This window comes from Echiichthys vipera, assembly GCF_963691815.1.
Source record: "Echiichthys vipera genome assembly, chromosome: 8".
Taxonomy (NCBI): Eukaryota; Metazoa; Chordata; class Actinopteri; order Perciformes; family Trachinidae; genus Echiichthys; species Echiichthys vipera.
The window spans coordinates 17566065-17586325 of NC_139833.1; the positions used below are offsets into that span (position 1 = coordinate 17566065).

Below are 20261 nucleotides of genomic sequence, written 5' to 3' on the forward strand. Positions count from 1 at the left end.
CTTTTAGTCAGAGAAAAGTCAGGGTTAACTCGGCAGTGACCAGAATTAACATTAACATTGCCTTCTAAAAATATGCAGCAGGCCATCGTGTGACCCAGCAGTAAAAGTGACCATCGGAAGTGAATGCCCTTGTATAGCACTGGCATTTTTATGTGTGGATTAAACCTCAGGGCAAAGAAGTATAACTACTGGATAGTCAATTTGTTCAGCGGCACAGAGGCGGGCACTGGTGGGAGTGCGACAGCAGCCTGTCCAATTAATTAGTGCAATTGGCATGAGTTCTTACTCTGCCAAGGGTGTGTGTGCTGCTGGCAGCAAACTGTTGACCTCCATGTTGTGGCGGGGAAATATGGTTGTGTAGTCCTGGGACACCAGTGTCATTTACTGGGTGGTCCCGCTGAAATTAAATATATATTTAGTTGTTTACTTAAATCCAGTATTGTGCTTTCAGGATCCTTATGAAATTGCTTGTTTTTTTCTCTGCTTTCTTTACAAATCAATTCTCTTCTTCTTCAATAATCCTCCTTCACAGAGCCTATGCGTGCATTGCGTGGCCTCAGGGCCACAGATATCCAGCCCAGGCAGTTGTCCTTACAGTGGGAGAATTTGGCGTTCAACCTGACACGCTGCCACACCTACTCAGTGTCCCTGTGCTACCGCTACACCACCGCGGGAGGCGGCGGAGGTCACAACACCACAGTGCGCGAGTGCCTGGCGGTGGAACACAATGCCTCACGCTTCACGCTGCGTGATCTACCACCCTACCACGGCATTCATGTCCGTCTGTCACTGGCCAACCCGGAGGGGAAGAAAGAGGGCAGAGAGGTCGCCTTCCAGACTGAGGAGGACAGTAAGTCTCTGGAGGAGGTAACAGAAAAGATAGTATGGAAGCAGCGAACAGAAAAACTAAAAATGAAGTTTTATTATAAAATGGTTAATATTTTGAGGGAAATGATCATCTGAAAATTAATATACACTTAGTTACCAGATTATTAGGCGCACCCAGTTAAAAAGAATGCAATCTAATGCAACATATTGCAAAACAATCCTACCTTCTAGGTGTAAAAGATGAAGCTGACATTTCTGTTATTTACTCTGGACAACATAATAGAAACATCTGTCAGTGTAATGTGATACAGTTCAACAGCACAACAATCAGCCCCTAAAACGACCATACAATTGAATATCTAATACAGTTTCAACAACAAAAAACATCATAATGGACATTAAGAGAGGAGATATTATTTCAGCACTATTGTAAGCATTACTTTAGCAAGATGTACCTTAAACTGGTAACTCAGTGTATTTACGCACCCTCTTGATTCTAATCGCCTTTTTCTCTTTTTGCTTTTTATCTAATTTTTCATTAAAAAAAACAAAAAAACAAAACATTCATATCAAAGAAATATGCAATGTTAGTGCAATGTTTTATTGTTTTAAAATGCGGTAAAGCATCTGGCTTAATCTTTTCACCTTTTATTCAGAGAGATTCAGGGTTATTAGGTCATATCTTAAATTATGATCACATGGATTACTTTTGATAGCTGTAGCTGGAGGAGTGTGGTGTCTAAAATGTACACGGAAACCTCAAATTATTTAACTTTTCCCATAGTCACTGTCAGACAGGAGACTATCCAGACCTGAGACTGACCACAACCAGAACTTTACTGTCACATATATGACATGCTATGATGGTTGTGTTCGAGGTTTCAGGGTACTTTAAAAAAAACCCAACACAAATCAAGTGCACCGAATGTTGAGAAAATACACAAATTCATGTGTGAATCAGTTTTGGTTCAATTGTGGTGAAATTGCTGAATATTTCAAAAACATTAACACCAGCTCCTCTGTCTTCCTCTCGCACAATAAAGAGAGGGTGACCATCTGACTGAGGCTGGATCGGTATTATAAAAGATCCATTTGATTTTCAGATGAAAATAACAGAAGACAGAAAACATTATATTTGAGTCTCTGGCAACCCTGAGATAGGATTTTGTGCTTATTTCTTATCTCCTATTATTCCTTTGTGCCGCAGCACATCGTCTGCATGGCAGCTGAGGGAGAAATCAATTCTGCCGTGAAAAAATCAAAACAAACAAGATTTTTTAGAAAGAGGTATATGAGACAGCACAGCGCGAAGAGATAAATAAATAAATATAAGTAGGCTATATACAGTACGTGTCAATTATAAACGCTTTTCCCAAAAGCCTTAATAAGCAACTCTGTCCTCCAGACTAACTCAATTCAAAAATAACAGTTGACTCAGCTGTTTGGCTGCTGCTTTAGCCTCAGGCATGAATCTCACATAACAGTCTTCCCCAGTACAGTGCTCACACAGACCATGGGGACTGGGGCTGCAACTGAATGGCCCCAAAAAAACTCTACACTGAGTCTAATGTTTAAAGTTTAGGCATTGACAGTTTTCCCACTGCGATTCAGAAACAAGTTTACCAGCAACAGTCTGACATAATCATCAATATTTTTCATCTGAAGACTGATATTAGATAACCCTTCTTAAATTTTCTTTCTCGTCTGTTTTGTGGTTACATAATTGATGCAGTTCATAAATTATCTGTGTCCTTATCAGATATTCTGTGCTCGCTGCTATCTGACTGTCTGAGTGTCTCATGTGGTGCATTGTTCTGAGCCACTGTGACATTCTGTGATATTGACAGGACAAGCACACTGTGGGATTAACACTTCAATTTCCCCAACAAATGTTTGTTCTGACAATTTCTTATAGTTCCCGGAGGCATAGCGCCAGAGTCGCTCACCTTCACCCCGCTGGATGACATGATCTTCCTGAAGTGGGAGGAGCCCGTTGAGCCCAATGGTCTTATTACCCAGTATGAGGTGAGCCCAGAGAGACACTAGCTGTGTTCGAAAACACTCACTTACTATTCCCTTTACAGTGTTCACTAAATAGTGAACTATATAGGGAATGACCAAACGACCATTCAGATGCTACACTGGAATTTCTGCTTCTTCTTCTCGTCCTCCGGGAAAACAAGACCGCATTGCATTGTGGTATACATGAGTAAAATGAAGGGTATGTAATCTAAAATTAGCTGTGCATTGTGGGTATTTGATAGTGGACTATATACTGTAGTAATTGAAATTAACCACAGAGAATTCAACACCACTACAAAATGGCAAACACACTACACTGGAGATCAAAATTATTAATACTTGATTTATTCTGCACTATACTGTTATTTTTTACTGCTCAGAATTTGATAGAATATCCACTGTGGCTTTACCACTGCTGTACTAGCAGGTTTTTAAAAAGATAACCAAGGCACTTCAACAATAACAATGAGCAAAACAGTAACAACTGTGTCAGAAGAGAATATTTAAACAATGTTTTCTCAGGGCTATAGGATTAAAAAAGGAATAGGAAGTGTAGAGACCCTTGCTTTGAATGTTAGCTAATTGTTAGCTTCGTTTACATACTTGGGCCAACAAGACTTCAACGTTTAAACAGTATTTCCACAGGAAAGCATTTTAACATGAGGATTAACTGCTAATGTTATCTTACTAGAGCTTTAGCTTCCCTATTCCAATTCTGAGCAGGACAAAGTTGATAATGTTAGCCCTAGCATTCAGGATTGATTCCAGTTGGGAAATACTTCACAATTCTATTATGACTATTTTTCTCTTTACGTAAACCTGTAACCCCGCACAATATACGTTGTGAGATAATGCCACCAATTTCCCTTGAGCTGGATCACATAATTTCTGTAGGTAGTAAGCTAACCGTACATGGGGTCATCCCTATGTTCCCCAAAAGGGTCCTATGTTCCCCGACAGGGGAGGAAAAGGGGTTCCGGTCACATAAGCCTCTGCCTTTGCCGATTTAATTCAGCATTTTTTTTAGGGTTAGAGGTTACGGTTAGGGTCAGGGTGAGGGTCAGAGATAGGGGATAGTGTTAGGGTCTACATAAAACTAATAAGTATATAAATGACTTAAGACTGATCATTATTATGAAGTGTCACTGCCCTCTTCCTAGCAAACATTTCAACTCGGGCACAGGTGTTACTAATAACATTAACAGCGATGGCTCTGTGCTAATCGGATGTTCCAGTGAGAATGACAGTGAGCAAGTGTGGATAAAGGAAACCTGAAATCAAACCAGCTAATATGGAATTCAGCCATCATTATTTTAATTATTTACAACTGTCCTTTTCTCACTGTGACATGACTCAACATGACTTCTATGAAAAGGGCCCAGAGTATTTTGTGTTTTTCAGCAGTTGTAGATGCAGTGTTTTATTTGGTCAATTTTAACTGTAACTATAATTTTAATACTCAAACATGACATAGACAGCATGTCAAGGAACACTTTGGACTCTCACTTAATCTGAAGCAACATTATAAAACATTAGCATCCGGTTTCAGTGTTCCTGTTCCTTTGTTATTTTTGTACCCAGTGCAAGTACACTTTTGCTCTCTATTTGGTTTTCTTTAAGTGCCATTGCAATTGGCACAGTACAGACGTACTTAATCACCAAACCACTCTGCTCCATTATATATCTTCCTAATCCAACCATTCAGTGCATGGTGCACTATGCCTATAATGAGCCAAAATATCAGCAATGCACTCTCACGGACCTTGTGCATGTTGTCTAGCACTTAACGCTGGTCTTGTGCCATTAAAATAGACCCTTGTGTTATTAATAGATAACTCACATGCGTCTGTTGTGTTGTAGGCCTTGTGTTTAGCTGTATAATAATTTTGGATATGCTGTGTATGGTGAGCCATCAGTGGGCCTGTCGACCTATACTCAAGCCTGCTTTCCTTGGCCTCTCTTGCAATGTCCCCTCAAGGATATTATTAGATAGGATTTGTGGTTTGACATATAAAGTGTAGACTGCACAGGATTTTCACCCTGTAGTGTGTTGAGTTCTTTCAGCTGGAAGAGAAAGCTTTACACAGCGCTGTAGAAATCCTCTTTGTTTTTCTCAGATTAAACCATTGACCACCCTGCCTGAGCCCATCGACCGCCATGCTGTCCTGCAAGCCCTCCTCGCTGCTCCCTGCCCTGTCGGGCATCTTTTATTTCTGCTTTTGTAGAGGAAACACAGAGGTCTGTCTGTGTTAAGTCACTGGATGGCTCACAATTCTATCTTTACACAGAAGAGGCATTAAGCCCTTCTTATGATAATCAGCAAAGCTATTAGTTTGGTTTTGTGGTTTAAGTGGCACCTTCAGTTTGCATGGTGTGCACATGCATGTGTGTGTGTGTGCGTGTGTACATGCATACGAACGTATACAGTACGTAGTGAGTGTATATTCATTCCTTCATTGAAGTGGATCTCTCCCAACTCTAATGTATATCCTAACAGGTTCACCCTTGTCTGATTGCAGTAAGGTCATCTCATTTCACTCTCCACTATTTCAAAGAGTATAAGTGGAAATTCTCATTAGAGTACTGTGGAGGCGAGGCAAAGCATCTCTTATAAACTTTATAAAATATTTCACTTCACAGGACACTAATGAACAACAATTCTTGAGTGTTAATTAAACTCATAAACGCTATTGGTTTTAATAGTTAGATTTACTTTTTACTGCAGAGCGCCCTCAGTCCATGGCCTTCAAAATGCATTACTTAGTCATAAAATCATTTACCACTCACAATAGTTTTTGAAAAACTTCTGGTTGCTCGTATAACCTGTTCATCTGAGGGTGAATGAAGTGAGCCATATCAATCAAACATTAGAATTACATCTTATAATGGTGCTGATTGATTTAATGACCTCTGCAGTTTGAAAACTCTAAAAAGAATCACTTGTTAGAAGCTACAACAATGAAGCATATTATCAGTGCTAAGGTCACTCTGGTTTTAATGATATTACCCTGCGACCATCTTGTTTTCAACAGATAAGTTACCAGAGCATTGAGTCGTCTGATCCAGGCATCAACGTCCCGGGACCTAGAAGAACTGTGTCCAAGCTGAAGAATGAGACCTACCACATGTTCTCCAACCTTCACCCAGGAACAACTTACCTCATTTCAGTTCGAGCACGCACAGTCAAGGGCTTTGGGCAGACTGCCCTCACTGAAATCACCACTAACATCTCAGGTATTAGCACCACTGACCAAGCATGTGTGCTTGCGAGGGAGTGTGAAAGCTTCCGTAAAATGATTAAATAGAAACGGAAACAGGCAACCTCTCTGTGTGGAGGCTGTGCCATTGCCACCTATCACTGACACACCGCGCAGGTACAAAGCTAGACTTCACCCACTGCATGCTATAATTAGTATCCAATTTTTCTCTCTTTTGACCTTGGAAGCTTTCTTCTCTTGCTGAGGCAAAACTACTGTTCCCTGAGTGTAAAAACTATTTTCCATTGCTTCTCCAAACTAGTGACATGCTGTCATCTCACAGTCGTCGAGACATAAATTTACTCGGATGAAGCAGAGAAACACCACAGAGGGGACACTGCTGTGCTTTATGTATAAAGAAAGATGCAGTACATTCTTGGGACCAGAATGTCACTGCTGAGAGTCTCAAAGCTTATTACTGGTGATAGAAATCCAGCCTTGGTGTTTCTATTTCCTCTTAATGATGCCTTTGTGCTTGTTAAGGGATGGGATTACACCTCTTAGGGACGCACAACGCAGACACACCCACCCTTTCTCTCTCTCCCTTCTGCCCCTATCTCTTTACAGAGAAGTCCAGTTTGTTTAATTATAGATTTAGTGCACAAACACTGCTCACTGGCTGGATGTCAGGCAGACCGTTGGCACAAAGCCAGGCCGCAGATAAAGTCCAAAAATCTTTGCAGATCATCCTCAACCTCCTCCTCTGGCCCACGGTGCAGAACATTCACTTACACTGAGTGTCTCTCAAATTTGCACTGACAGCTAGCAAACACTGAACACCTTCAACAACTACTACCATCAGCATCTTCAAGCTACACTCACCGCAGTGTATTGAAACTACACACGTTTTCTCATTGGCACACACAGGCATACATTCAGACATGTGCACTGCTGTGACCGATACACGATCATCCCCCAACATCCCCCTCTATCTGGCAGCCGGCATCAAACCTTCTTTTAGATCTACAAACCGCAAAAGACCTTTAGTGTCAACAAATGCTCATCTTAAGTGACGTCAGCTCTTTTTCCTGTATTAGCAAACCGCTTTTTAATTTGATAAGCATTGATTCCTTAGTTTGCTCTCTTCCGCCTCACTAATTGACTACTGATATTAAAGAGAAGTGTGCCACCACATCTCCAAGGAGAAGCACGACTCTAGCCATGCCCTTTCAAATGAGAAGCACGTTTAATTTGGCGGCACACATATACCTTTTAATTGGACCTGTAACCAAGACAACTAGATGGGAGATTCAAACAGTGGGTTGAATATGAATATATGGGTATTGGGTATGTTAGCACTGAGGAAGGGATGCCTCTAAAACATTTTCTTCCTCGATCTTGGCTTTTAGAGGCTTTACTGGGCTCTGTTGTAAAGTGAAAGTATTGCCTCATTGCCAGCATATGAAACTAGAAGACCTGAGGTACCCATTGGTACCAACCATGTCATGCTAGCTTGTCAGGAGTGTGACTAAAACGCTCCATAGTAAGGTGGTCAGAATACCAGAATTATAAATGATAAGTACTACTATAAAAAAGAAAAATACAATTTCTAGAACCTTTTTTAATTAACAACCTGCACACTATGTAGGTTCAAAAAGTAATTGGACACATACCACCACTCAGTTGATTTTCTTCCTTGTTGTTTAATTTGTGCAGCCTTGCCTTGAAAATCTGATTGTAGATCTATTTTTTTTTTTTATAGCTTTGATACTAATACTATTGAATGTTTTGAAACACTTGGCATTGAAAAGCGTTGAAGTATCTATAGTTTTTACACCCTTTGAAGTTAGGTTGCTATATAATGTATCTTCAGCCATGTGACTCTTCCAAACCAATGTAACAGCATTTGTATATGGTGGTGTGTTCTTTTTACCATGCCAGTTTTTAGGTTTTAAAAATGGCAATATATATCGCCTTCCTTACAGTATCGCAATATATTGACACAACCCTAGTTTAATATGAATTAGGGTGGCTTAAATGAACACCGGGTAAGCCAATATGTGTGTTTGTGTGTGTGGACACGTAAATTCAGTGTGTTAATGTGTCCTCAGCTCCCACGTTTGATTATGGAGACATGCCGTCCCCACTGAGCGAGACAGAGAGCACCATTACTGTCCTGCTGCGCCCTGCCCAAGGCCGAGGGGCACCTGTCAGGTGAGGAAAGTATCTCAAATATTACATCTTTTTTTTTTAAAAGCAAACGTGGCTAATAAAAAGTCCACATCCACTGTGTGTCCAGTACATACCAGGTGGTAGTTGAAGAGGAGATGGTGAAGAAAGTGAAGAGAGAGCTGGGGCTACAGGAGTGTTTCCCGCTGCCCATGTCCCATGGTGAGGCGCAGGCCCGGGGCACACCACACTACTACACAGCCGAGCTACCACCCAGCAGCCTCCCGGAGGCCAGTCCCTTCACTGTGGGCGACAATCACACTTACAACGGCTACTGGAACAGCCCTTTGGACCCACGTAAAAGCTACCTTGTCTACTTCCAGGCTATGAGCAACTTCAGAGGGGTGAGTGTTAACTCCCACCAGTGGTGCAGCAGATTTGGCAACACTTTATCAAATAGCTGTAGACATTAGTGTTCAGGATAATGGTGAGTGTTAATGAGTATCTGTATTTAATCATGGTATGCCGGACACTATTGGACAGTTGGCATAGTGTGGGCTCACAACCCTTGAAGTATTTGATTTGTGAATGGGGTTGTTGGATGAAAACACATTGAGCTGGTGGTGGTGTAACTACTTGGAAATTATGTATGTTTATATCCAACCACTTTGATTCTTTGCAAACAGAGCATGTTTGAAACAGGGAATTACTTGCACGACTTGCATTACTTACAGCTAGCAAAGCAGTGATTAGCTGGAATTACTCAGTCAACAATGTACTTCACTTCATCCGGCTTTTATTTATTTATTATTTTTCTTATTCTGTCGTATTCCTTTCTTTTTTGCCCTGTTACCTCCTGTCTTCTATTCAGTGGCCCTTTTCATTAATGTCCCTATCTACTCCTCCTTCTTTATGCCCTTAATAAGTATTTTTGAAAATAACCAGCAAGTGGCTACCAAGGTAAACCAGGCTTAAAGCTTTAAGACTTCAGCATTTGTGTTCACACAACAGTTGTCAGTTGAGAAACAGTAACTTATTTTACATCGCGTTTCCCTCCATTTCACTTGCTCTTGAGCATACAAAGCCCTCCAGTCATACCCAGAGACCACCACAGAGCCTTTCCAAAATCAATTACAGTAAGAGCTGCTACCTGGGTGAGGCAATTACTTTAAGATAATTGGGGACAGGTGCAGATGATCAGAAGCTCAAAGCTGCTGCTTTAATTTCCACAGACTGTGGCAATGGAGCTTAGGACCGTTGCTGTAGGTAACGCATCCTGGTGTGATTCTCAACTGGTAATAAATATATGCAAGCTGTGCTACTGGTCTGCTTGACTTGTCGAGACCTGTCAGTGGCTACTTTGGGATCACGTCACTTTTTTTTTTTTTTTTGCATTGGGCATGTGTGTATTATCAAATCCCATGAACACCAGTAGGATCTTTTTCCAACCCAGTGGAGAAATACACGGAGGTAGTGCAGTGTGAGCACTTCACACAACTAGGCTACTAAGCATGGGATTAGATAGGGGAGGCCTGGTCTTACCGGCGGATGGGATTAGGTTTTGTTTTGCCTGGCAGGGGGCCAGCATCCATGACCCACAATGACTGGAATCACAGTGCCAAATCACACAGCCAACACTGTCCCCAGTCTTTCAAACACTGCTTCCTTCGCATGGAAATACAGTAGCAGTCGGTCACTGTCGAAATTTGGGCATCAGTCATGTGTTGGTTCTGCAGTACGCAATCAATTCTTCTTGATGGAACAACAGATTCCTGGGAGGGCAGGAACTTATTTTTCAATTCTGCACAAGATGTTTTAGTTAAAAAACAACAAAACGTACTCCTGCAAACACATACAGTAAAAGCCTCTGTTGTAGGTGTGATGTGTCCTCTTTTTTTAAAAAACAAATTAAGTTATTTATTTTACTTGGGATGTCACATAAAAGGATTTAGCACAATTCAGTCGGTTGAGCACAGCTGAGGGGCGACTAGTTTCCGGGCATGTAACTAATCAACAGCGGGGCACAGAAGACATGTCTCAGAAGGGCAGTGACAACATGAGCTGACACATGAAAGTGCTAATTACATAAAGCAAGATAACATAAAATAGCATTACATAATAGCAATTAAACTAACAGACCAACAAATAATACAGTATGACACTGATGTCTTCTTTTGCCCTTATGGTATTATTAACAAGTGTTAATGAGACAGTTTATTAAAACCACAATGATGTTAATATCCGCAGATGTTAATATTTGGCCTGTGCAGCATGTGTGGACTAGAATGTTGCGGTTGCGTAATGTGTTTTTTGTGTAATTATGGATATCAGGCTTTTTGCATTTTAACACTGTGCACACCAAAAAAGAGAGAGTTCTAGCATTCTAAATGTGATTTTGTACAGAAACATAAATGCATTTAGCATATTTATGTACTGTGGTATGTTTTTTATATTAGTTTTTGGATTGTATTCAAAAGAGAGAAACCTAATTACCTTGGGCCGACTCATTGTGGAAGAAAAAACTGCACCTGCTTTTGAACCAAAACGGCTGGCATTGAAAGTAGCCGCATATTTACTTGGATAAAACAATTGGTGATAAGGGTGTCTGCATATGGAAGAGGTGATAAAATTATCATGTTTGGCAATCATTTAAGGTATTCACATAAAAACATGGGGGAGGGAGGGTACATTGAACCTAATCCTCTACAACAGTGGCAGCCGTGGGAATAGTTTGAACAGTATATGGGGCCCATAATATTTGGCATTTACCCATGCTAATTATCTGGAGAGTGACTGTCAAGCCTCTCTAATTGCTTTGATTGATTCATCTAAAGAGGTGCTTGAAAGGCTTGGATACTGGCTGTAGCTTTGCAGGCCACAGCATAGTCATTTTATAACATCAACACTTACATCTCCCAACTTCACAAGCAAACACATAGACACACGTACATAGACACACACACATAGACACACACACACACACACACACACACACACACACACACACACACACACACACACACTCTGTAATGTCTGCCGTGGAGCCCAGCGTTGCATGTTGGCATTTGTGTATTGTATTTAGCGCTGCCAGGAACCACCAGCCCCTCTGGCATGACTAGCACAGCACGGCCAGCCGTGTGATGTGTGTCCCGCAATCTGGAGCCCGCCTATTAACTCTTCTGCTGAGACGGCAGACAAAGATTCAGACAGGCATGTTACAGTAATATGCGTCCGTCCATCGTGACAGATGACTTGTTTTTGCTATCCACAGTAAATAGATGTAAATCTGCTCTGTCTTAATTTGCCAGAGCTTCTAATGATTAAACGTAGGGTTTCAAATGCCGTCTCCTTGTAGGAGGCAGGTTCAGATGAATCAGCTTTTCTTGATGGAAAATGTTTCCTATAATTGAGTCAGCCCCTCAAAAGCTCAAAGTCACTTGTCAGCGGTCCTAGAGACACATACAGTAGAAATGCACTCTGAAGCAATTTGATTAATGGGTATTAATTAAAATAGACGGATACATATTCAGTAGCAATTGAAATAAATTATATCCTAAATTAAATCCTGCACAGCATCAATAACAATATAGTCTTGCAAATAGCAATACTACTTATCCACTTGAAAAATGGCATTTCACCGACATTAAAAATGAATTGTTATTAAAGATTTAAACAAAAATATCCACCACAATAATCTTTATACAGTGTTACATTTTGATTTAATAAAAAGGAATATATACAACAAGGATTTTTGAATTCCATCAATACCATCATCAGGTCAAAATTTGAATTTGTCCAATACATTCAGCCAGGTGCATTGCTAGTTAGTGAAAATATTTGGGGCTTTAGACTAGAAGTTAGAGTCCTTTTCAGACAAGGGTTCAGGGGTTTCTCCCCCAAGAATTTTTTGAAATTGGGCTGATGAACATTCAATTGTGACGTAGTTTGAGGGACAGGAAAGGAAAGACCAATGGTCATGTGTGACTCCTGTTGGGGCAGGCCTACTGAGTAGGTTAATGTTTATGTTAGGATAGGAAAGGTCAGCACAGACAGCAGCAGCAGCAGAATGAGACATGAGAACAGCCTCATAAACACTGGCATGAAAAAACCTGATGTCAAGTGGACCGGGTTGAATCCACTGCAGGTCTCCTAAAACTCTGCGGACTAGAAGACATCACTGCTCCGACGGACGTTTTCTCTCCTGACCCGGGTTTAACGAGTGACCCGTTAACTGGCCACTTTCAGCTGAAAGAGTCTACGGTTGCCATAGTGACGGCCCATGTTAGTAACAACAAAAGAATGCGTTGCTTTCCTCGTGAATGCCTCTATGTTTAGTTTTTCATTACAATGTTAAACAAAATGTTACTTACCTGATCAGTCTTAATGGTTTGGTTTGAGGAACCCTGTTTTCATCAACTGCAGTCACTACAGCTACACTATACTACAGCAAAGGCACTCAGCTAGTTAACGGACTCACTCGTTAAACCGAAATACCATGAAGTCAGGCTGCTTTAACTTGTCAGTGTAGACACGTCAGAATTTTGCGGTTTCCACTGCTACAATGTTGCATCTGTGTCTGCTGCTAATGCAACCGCATAAAAGTCTACTATACTGGGATATTTTCATCATCAATACGTTTTTTTTTCTGACGGCACAGAGGTCTGGGGCTCTGCCCATGAGAACCAGGGCTATAGCCCCGAATGCCCAGGTCTAATGATGTGCATGCATTCAGCCTCAGCTGCAGCTGTTCTTATTGTTTGGTGCTAGTTATTAAATGTTGGCATGCTAACACGCTAAAATACTACATTGTATGCATTATACCTGAAATGAAATTACCACAGTGCACAGGGTCCTATGTTCCCTAGCTTCATATCCTCTTACAGTAATATGACACATAATGGAGGCCTTTGAAACGGTCTTATGCTCTCAGCAATGCTTTTTCCCTAGGTCCAATGTTCAATGTGTGTTTCTTCGGGTCCATTATATTCAAAATGGCCATCTACAGCTTATAGCCTACTGATGTTATAGGCCTGCTCCTTGAAACCTATGCCCTGAAATTTGTTGGCAAGAGAGTGGTATTGGCTTTGTACATTATTATCTCCACAGTGGCTGAATGAATTCTTACCATTCAAACTGAATTTGAAACTTGAACTTGAAACTTGAACTGTGAAGATACCAATCTCTTATAATGAGGACCCTGGGGACAAATTGGGGGAGACGCTTTGTCTTATCACGTTGTGGTAATTCCCAACATGGTAACACTTTACACTATAGCACACAAAAATGTGAATAGTTACCAAGGCTCGGCTAAAGAATGAAACAGGAGCAACCTAATTAATGAACCGTTAATGAGTCTTTCCTGAATAACTCTGAATTAATGACTGTATAGAAGATATTGATGAGTTATGAGAGAACACTTTGGGAGATACTGAACATAATCATTAGGTAATGATTAGTTCTGTTGAATCAGCCACTAAGCGGCACAAAATTAGAAATGGCTCATTAATCACTAATTACTTACTCATAAGTTACTCCTTTTGTGTCCCTCAAGTAAAGTGGTACATTATACTGAATAGTTACTAAGCAGTTCCTTTACTTTTACTTTTTGATTATGACAAGTAGCTACTGAGTTTTTACTGGGAAATTCTCTATGAGTTCCTGAATAACAAACCAGAAACAGCAGGATTCTCAAATACTTTAACCATCCTACACAGACAACATATATATTAATTATTTACAATCATATTCTGTAGCGTTTGTGATGCCACACCTTAAAGGGGTATATACCATTGAAGGTAAGCTTAAAGATTTGACCGTGGAACTGTGAGAAAAGGCAATAACTCCAAACACAAACTTCTTTCAGAAAGTGAGTCCACAACATTGAGTCCTCAGACATTCATTATGCAGAACTGCCCATTTCAGAATAATACATATTATATTATGGGATTCTAATTAGTTCATCACTTTAAAGTGTAAAATCATCCCATGGTCTTTTTCAGCACTTACATAATAAAATAAGCCATCGAGACAGTTTTTTTGTGTATAAACGGAGATATCCCAGAGAGTTGCTAACAGTTGCTAACAGTCGCTAAGAGCTGAACGTGGCTAACACTGATTAGCTCGGTACAGTATGGTGAAGGCATTAAAAAGTTTTTAACCACTGATATTGCTCAAAATAACACCAAACCTCTGCAGTAGCATGATAAGAGTCCCTACACATAAAACGAAGCACAGACAACGTCGTTAACAAGCCCGGAGTTTATTAAAAGAGTGTTTTGAAAGACTTACCTACTGGCCTCGGTACCAGCTCCTCTTGTAGAAATGTCTATTCAAGTCGATTACCAAATGTAATCCAAAAAGAAGGAGCCCATTGAGGATTTATTTAGGAATCGGTCTCCTCTTCCAATGTATTCTGGAGACATGGAAAAAATTTGTCCAGAATGATGCGGTTGATGAGGGAATCCTCCATAGCAGTCACACAGCGTGTTGCGGTATTCAATGATTTCGTCCACGGCTAAAAATGTCACTCTGTTGGCAGCATAAACATTCTTCTTCGGTGCCCATGGGCTCACAGTGCCATGTGCCCACCAGAAAATGCCTGCACGCCGACACTGCTAATGCTTCTTTCTACCTGCAGCCCCTTCTGGCAACAGATGTCCCCACCCCCTTGTGTGACATTTCTGTGGTGCAGGGAAATACCTTTTCCAGACCTTTTACCTTCTATTATTAACTTATATTTCACCAAACTGGAACAAGCCACAGCTTTTACATGTTTTCCTGGAATAAATCATCAATAGGATCCTTCCTTTTGGATTGCATTTGGTAATTGACTTGAATGGACTTTACTATGAGAGGAGCTGGTACAGGGGCCAGTAGGTAAGTCTTTCAAACACTCTTTTACTAAACTGTCGAGGTACTTATCATGCTACTGTAGAGGTTTTGCGTTGGTTTGGTGTTATTTTGAGCAGTAATAGTGATTAAAAAAGGAATAGTTATTCAATAAAAGCGCAATGTATTGGATTTCACTATGTACTGAACATATTTGCCTGTCTTTTCAATGTCACAGTACAGACATATAAATGAAAGAGGGCGAAATGCTAATAGTACATATACACTAAAAGATTGTCTGAATCTATGCAGTTTGTTTATGGAAATTAAATGACAGATGATTCAGGTCTGTATTTTCAGATGAAACCATCATGTAAAGAACTTGTTTAAGTGTCTGTCAGCTTTAAATGGATTTTCAATAATAATTAAAAAAAAGCAATTTAACTGGAGTTTGAGGAAAGTGCTTTTTGCTCATTTCCAAATGGGCAAATTTGCATAATTGCCCCATAATGCCTGAATTAGCATCTGTAAATCTTAATTTGATAATGCATCTGCTGCAAGAGGTGGCAGGATGGAATTGGATTATAGTCTTGGATCTCATTAGTGCTGTTTGACAAAGGTCCTTTTCATAATACTGAGATGTCATCAGCTGAATTTTGAATAAAATTAATTCCTTTTCACAGTGATGCACTGGTCTGAATTCCTCCTCTTAATTATGCGCTCTCCCTTTCAACTCCCATATTTTCTCCTTCAGTAGGAATCCCTAATCTCCTTAAACACTTCAGCAATGCTCTTAGATTTGAAACATTCTGTAATCTCATGTCATCAATAGGACTTAACTCTGAGGTCATATGTCATGTATTTCAGTCATTTTCAGAATAATTTTATTGAAGTTTATCTATGTCGCTATCATATAGTAAATTATGCTTTTATAGAGAGAGTCATTTCAATATATTATCAGAGGGTAGAAACAGCAGAAAGGAGAGGCAGTGCTTTGATTGTAGACGTGGTCCTCACCTGTTTACTGTGTAACCGTGTTTTTTTTATCTGCTATGGTCATATTTTCAACATGATATATGTATGTGTCTCAGCTTAGTATTTCACATCCTCCTCTTTTCTTTTATCACATCTCTCTTATGCAAAATGCAACGTGGCAATTTGCCCTCTGATGTGTTTTCTTTCTCTTTCAGGAATCCAGAATAAACTGCATCCGCATTGCTCGCAAAGGTAATTCAACATAAATATATTTGTTCCTCCTACGAACACTATAACCTTGAATCAATTTCCCTCTATCATTTCTGAGTGCTTTGTGATGTTGTCTAAACTCTCACTTTTGTAAGACAATACAATTAAGAATTAAATTTTAAAGTATTGTTAGTTTAGTCTATACCTATGGTCTATATGGCAGTCTTATTCACCTGTCTCTCAAGTACAAAGTTGGTAGATGTGCACAAATGTTCTCCAACTGGTCCTGGTTGTTTAGTAGTGGGCCGTCGATAAAAGGGCAACAAGCAGGAAGGGATGAGAGGTCAGGCTTTCATCCTGTGTATTTGGGGGGCAGACGCTGAGACAAACTATATCAAAGGCAGTCTCTTTGTTCTCATCAGCAACCCGCTACACCGCCACATCTGAGGGCATTGACCTCAACAAAATCCAGAAGGTTCCTCCAGATCAAAACTTTCAGATGGAGCTACCTTGGCCTATCAGTATGAAAAAGCCCCGCCCCTCTCCCTTCTGTACCTCAGCTTTTGGTTTCAAAGGGACATGAAAAGGGCAGGGAAGTGACTCTAAGTCCTGATGGCAGGAGAGCCCCTTTTTGCTGTGGTACATTGTCAGATCATGGTGAATAAAAGTCACATAGACTATTTATAGTTCTCATAGCAGCAGTAAGCAGAGCCTCGCAAGTAAATTGTCTTGGCGGGGTGTCCTTTTCTTTCTTTTTTTGATTGAAAAAAAAAACCAAAGAGATGAGGCTCTCCTCAAGCATAGAGCCAAAAGGTGAGGCCAGCCATTTCAGTTCAGCAACTCACTCCATCTGCCCCACACAGATACCCTGTTGGGCATTGATTAATTATGCTTTCGCACACCAATGTGCTTTGCAGTGTGGTTGCCTCTTGTCACCGAAACTAAAAAACTAGACTAGAAAAGACACTAGAAAAGAAAAAGAGAGAGAAATGCACAATGAAGCTCTGACATTTAAACAATAAACAATAAATAACAAAAACAGAGAACAAAAGAGAATAGAGAGAGAGAGAGAGAAAGATAGATAAAAGGTGAGAGAGAGAGAGAAAAAGAGAGAGAGCGAGAAAGAGAAAAGTGCAGTGAAAAGTAATGATTTAAAAGTTTGCCATCATTACATCATACACATACATGATGATGTAATGGAGAAAAAAATCCTTACATGAATAAAAAAATATCAGGTAGATTTCCAATTTCAAGGTGTGACAGGTCAAAGGTTTTTTTTTTTGCTGTTAGCGATCTCAGTGATCCCTCGACCATTAACATAGCCTTCACATCATCAGGTCCTAAGCCGTTATTATCAAGTAGCCCATCACAAGCAAAGTGGAGGCAAATGATTCTGGCTTGGATAACAAAGCTCGAGATTACATTTCAACTTCCAGGTGACAGTTTAATTAAGGATCCCTTGGCAGGCTCAACACAACAATAGACTTCCATTTCTCCTCTAAGTGCCAATTTCCACCATCGAGCAGCTGGCAGGTGCATGGATTCATGTGGAAATCTATTTCATGCTTGTGTTTGGCTTAATAGAAATTTTGAGGCTAAATGTGGCGAAACCACCTTATCTGTCCAAAATGTCAGAAAACGGAAATTGATTTTGCACCCCTGTATTTCACTTGTCCATGTAATTTTAAAATAAGTCACAGGGTAAAATAAATTTGCAGAGGTTTTTTTTAAGGAAGCGCTTCATGAAGGACTGACATCTACTGTATGTTATCTTCAGTTACAGTAGCTCACAGACATAAAGACATCTTTGGATCATAGTATGTGAATAGAAACTACAAAAAAAAAATCATCTTTGATTCAGTCTGACTGAACTGTCTCCTACCAATACTGCAAACTCGAGTGTACCTGTCAGATGTGCTGTCAATACACTGAACAGCAAAAACAGAAGTGTCACATTTTTGGAACAACATGTTACGTAGAAGAAGCGCTTCAAAAATCCATGTCCTTAGCGATTTTAAAAGAAGCAGTTCCTTTTTTAATATCAAGCCAGTGACTCATTTTCTCCATTCAGATATGCTGAACACCCATCAATGATTAAAAAATCTTGAAAATAATGAAACGATATTTTGCTACTTTCATCTTTGGTATGAGGGTATAAAGCAGCCTGTACAGTGCCCACGGCTGCAGTTAGTCAGGCTAAACATGGCTCTATTTTCATTTTCACTGCCCCAGATCTGATTCTTCCCCAGCAGGCTGAGAGATACAGCTCTTTCCCCAGGCCTGCTCTGACTTCTTCTCCCGCTCTCCTGATAGGTTGTGCTGTTCCAATAGACTCAGAAGGGCTAGTTTCTGGGCTGTCAAGGCCTGGAGGACAGGCTGACACACAGAGGAAAAACTAGATCAGTAGGCCCCTAGAACAAGACATGGAAAAGCCCACTGTTCAGCACTATTTACAGAAGTATGAAGCTTTACAATAGATGGGACACCTTCAGATTATACTGTAGGGCTGTCTGGATGACTTGTGACTAAGAAAAATATAGTATTTAATTTAGTGTTGAATAGAAATGCGCCTTGAATGTTTGCCGCATGTACCATTGTATGAAAATGTACAAATATAATATAACAAGGTGTCAGTTTATTGTTGCGGTGTCATTTAACTTAACAATAGATTGAAGAACAATGCGCTGCAAGCCTTCTCTGTACATGACTAATGGATCTTAGCAAATTAGTTTCCCGTCTCACACCTGACATATTTGCAACTCCTGTAGAAATAGTTTCTTCTTCTAACGCCAATTTATAGCAATCTGTTTATTCTCTCATCTCAGTTCCTTTTCTGTAAACATCAGTATAAGTCTCCAACAGCCGACATAGCCGATTGAAAACCTCTCAGACAACCAAATGTTTAGTCTGCAAACCAATCATTTTGCCTGTCAAAGCATAAGGTGTCATTTTGTATGTCTGATGACTGTGGGTTTGTTTGGGTTGAACAACAAGGACAATCACTGTCCGCCTTGCTTATATCATCACTTTGTTTTATTTGTGTCTCTTTCATCATGTGGGTTTTGTGTGCATGTGTCCAATAAGTTCTTCAAAGCTGTGAATGTTCAGTTTTCCCATCTCTGCATTCAGTTATTCACACTCTTTGCTTTAAAGTTTACTGTGAAGCCGTTTGGAACCTTTAACCTCATTCTTTCATGTTCTGTATTTCCATTGTAACTTTTTACTCCGAGCTGGCGAGAGCCGTTGCCACAGGCAATATGTTTTTGGGTTGTCCGTCGGACCCTCCACCCCATTCTTGTGAATGCGATACCTCAGGAACCCCTGAAAAGAATTTCTCCAAATTTGGCGCAGCTGTCCACTTAGACTTAAGGATGAAATTATTAGATTTTGGAGGTGAACGGTCAAGGTCACTGTAGCCTCATGTTGGTCCAAATTTTGTGGACATAACATCCGAAGAACACCTAAAAGGAATTTCTTCAAATTTCTTACAGGAGTCATAATTATGACAACATTTCACACAAATGAAAGTGATGATAGTTTATGCCCTAAACGTTTAAAGTCAACTTCCCTTTGACATTGTGATGTTTATGTTCATGGTGGAAGCGTACAAGGGTGGTAACTCTAGTTTTAATTGGCATCTACTTTTCTGCTTCCAGCGGCATGCAAGGATCACCGCAAAGCTCTGGAGGTGTCCCAACACTCCGAGGAAATGGGTCTGATTCTCGGGGTGTGTGCTGGAGGTCTAGTGGTCCTCATCCTTCTGCTGGGTGCTGTCATCATCATCATTAAGAAAGGGTAAACGTCTGCTGATAACTGTTGAGTGCATAACATGCCTCATTATGCACAATCACACCACATCTCCCTCATTGTTTTACCCTTTATGTTTTGTTTTGGAACAGTTCAGTAATCAGTTTTTATACTTGCTGAACTTTGGAAAAGGTCACGCTTGTTTAGGGAATATGCTGGACCAACAGCCAGAGCTGCATTGTTTTCATTCCCTTATGGTGCGCCAGAGGGACCAAACAACTCTCA

The 20261-nt window shown here is 40.3% G+C and overlaps 1 protein-coding gene across 1 annotated transcript in view; it reads left to right on the top strand.

The window, feature by feature from the left end:
• Window positions 1-20261, top strand: part of ptprub (protein tyrosine phosphatase receptor type Ub) — a 167138-nt gene that overhangs the window by 114348 nt on the left and 32529 nt on the right. The window contains exons 8-14 of the mRNA XM_083918392.1: window positions 533-850; window positions 2744-2853; window positions 5883-6084; window positions 8159-8261; window positions 8347-8620; window positions 16235-16271; window positions 19886-20024. Of these exons, the coding sequence (XP_083774518.1) occupies window positions 533-850; window positions 2744-2853; window positions 5883-6084; window positions 8159-8261; window positions 8347-8620; window positions 16235-16271; window positions 19886-20024 (1183 nt within the window). The remainder of the gene's footprint in view (window positions 1-532; window positions 851-2743; window positions 2854-5882; window positions 6085-8158; window positions 8262-8346; window positions 8621-16234; window positions 16272-19885; window positions 20025-20261) is intronic.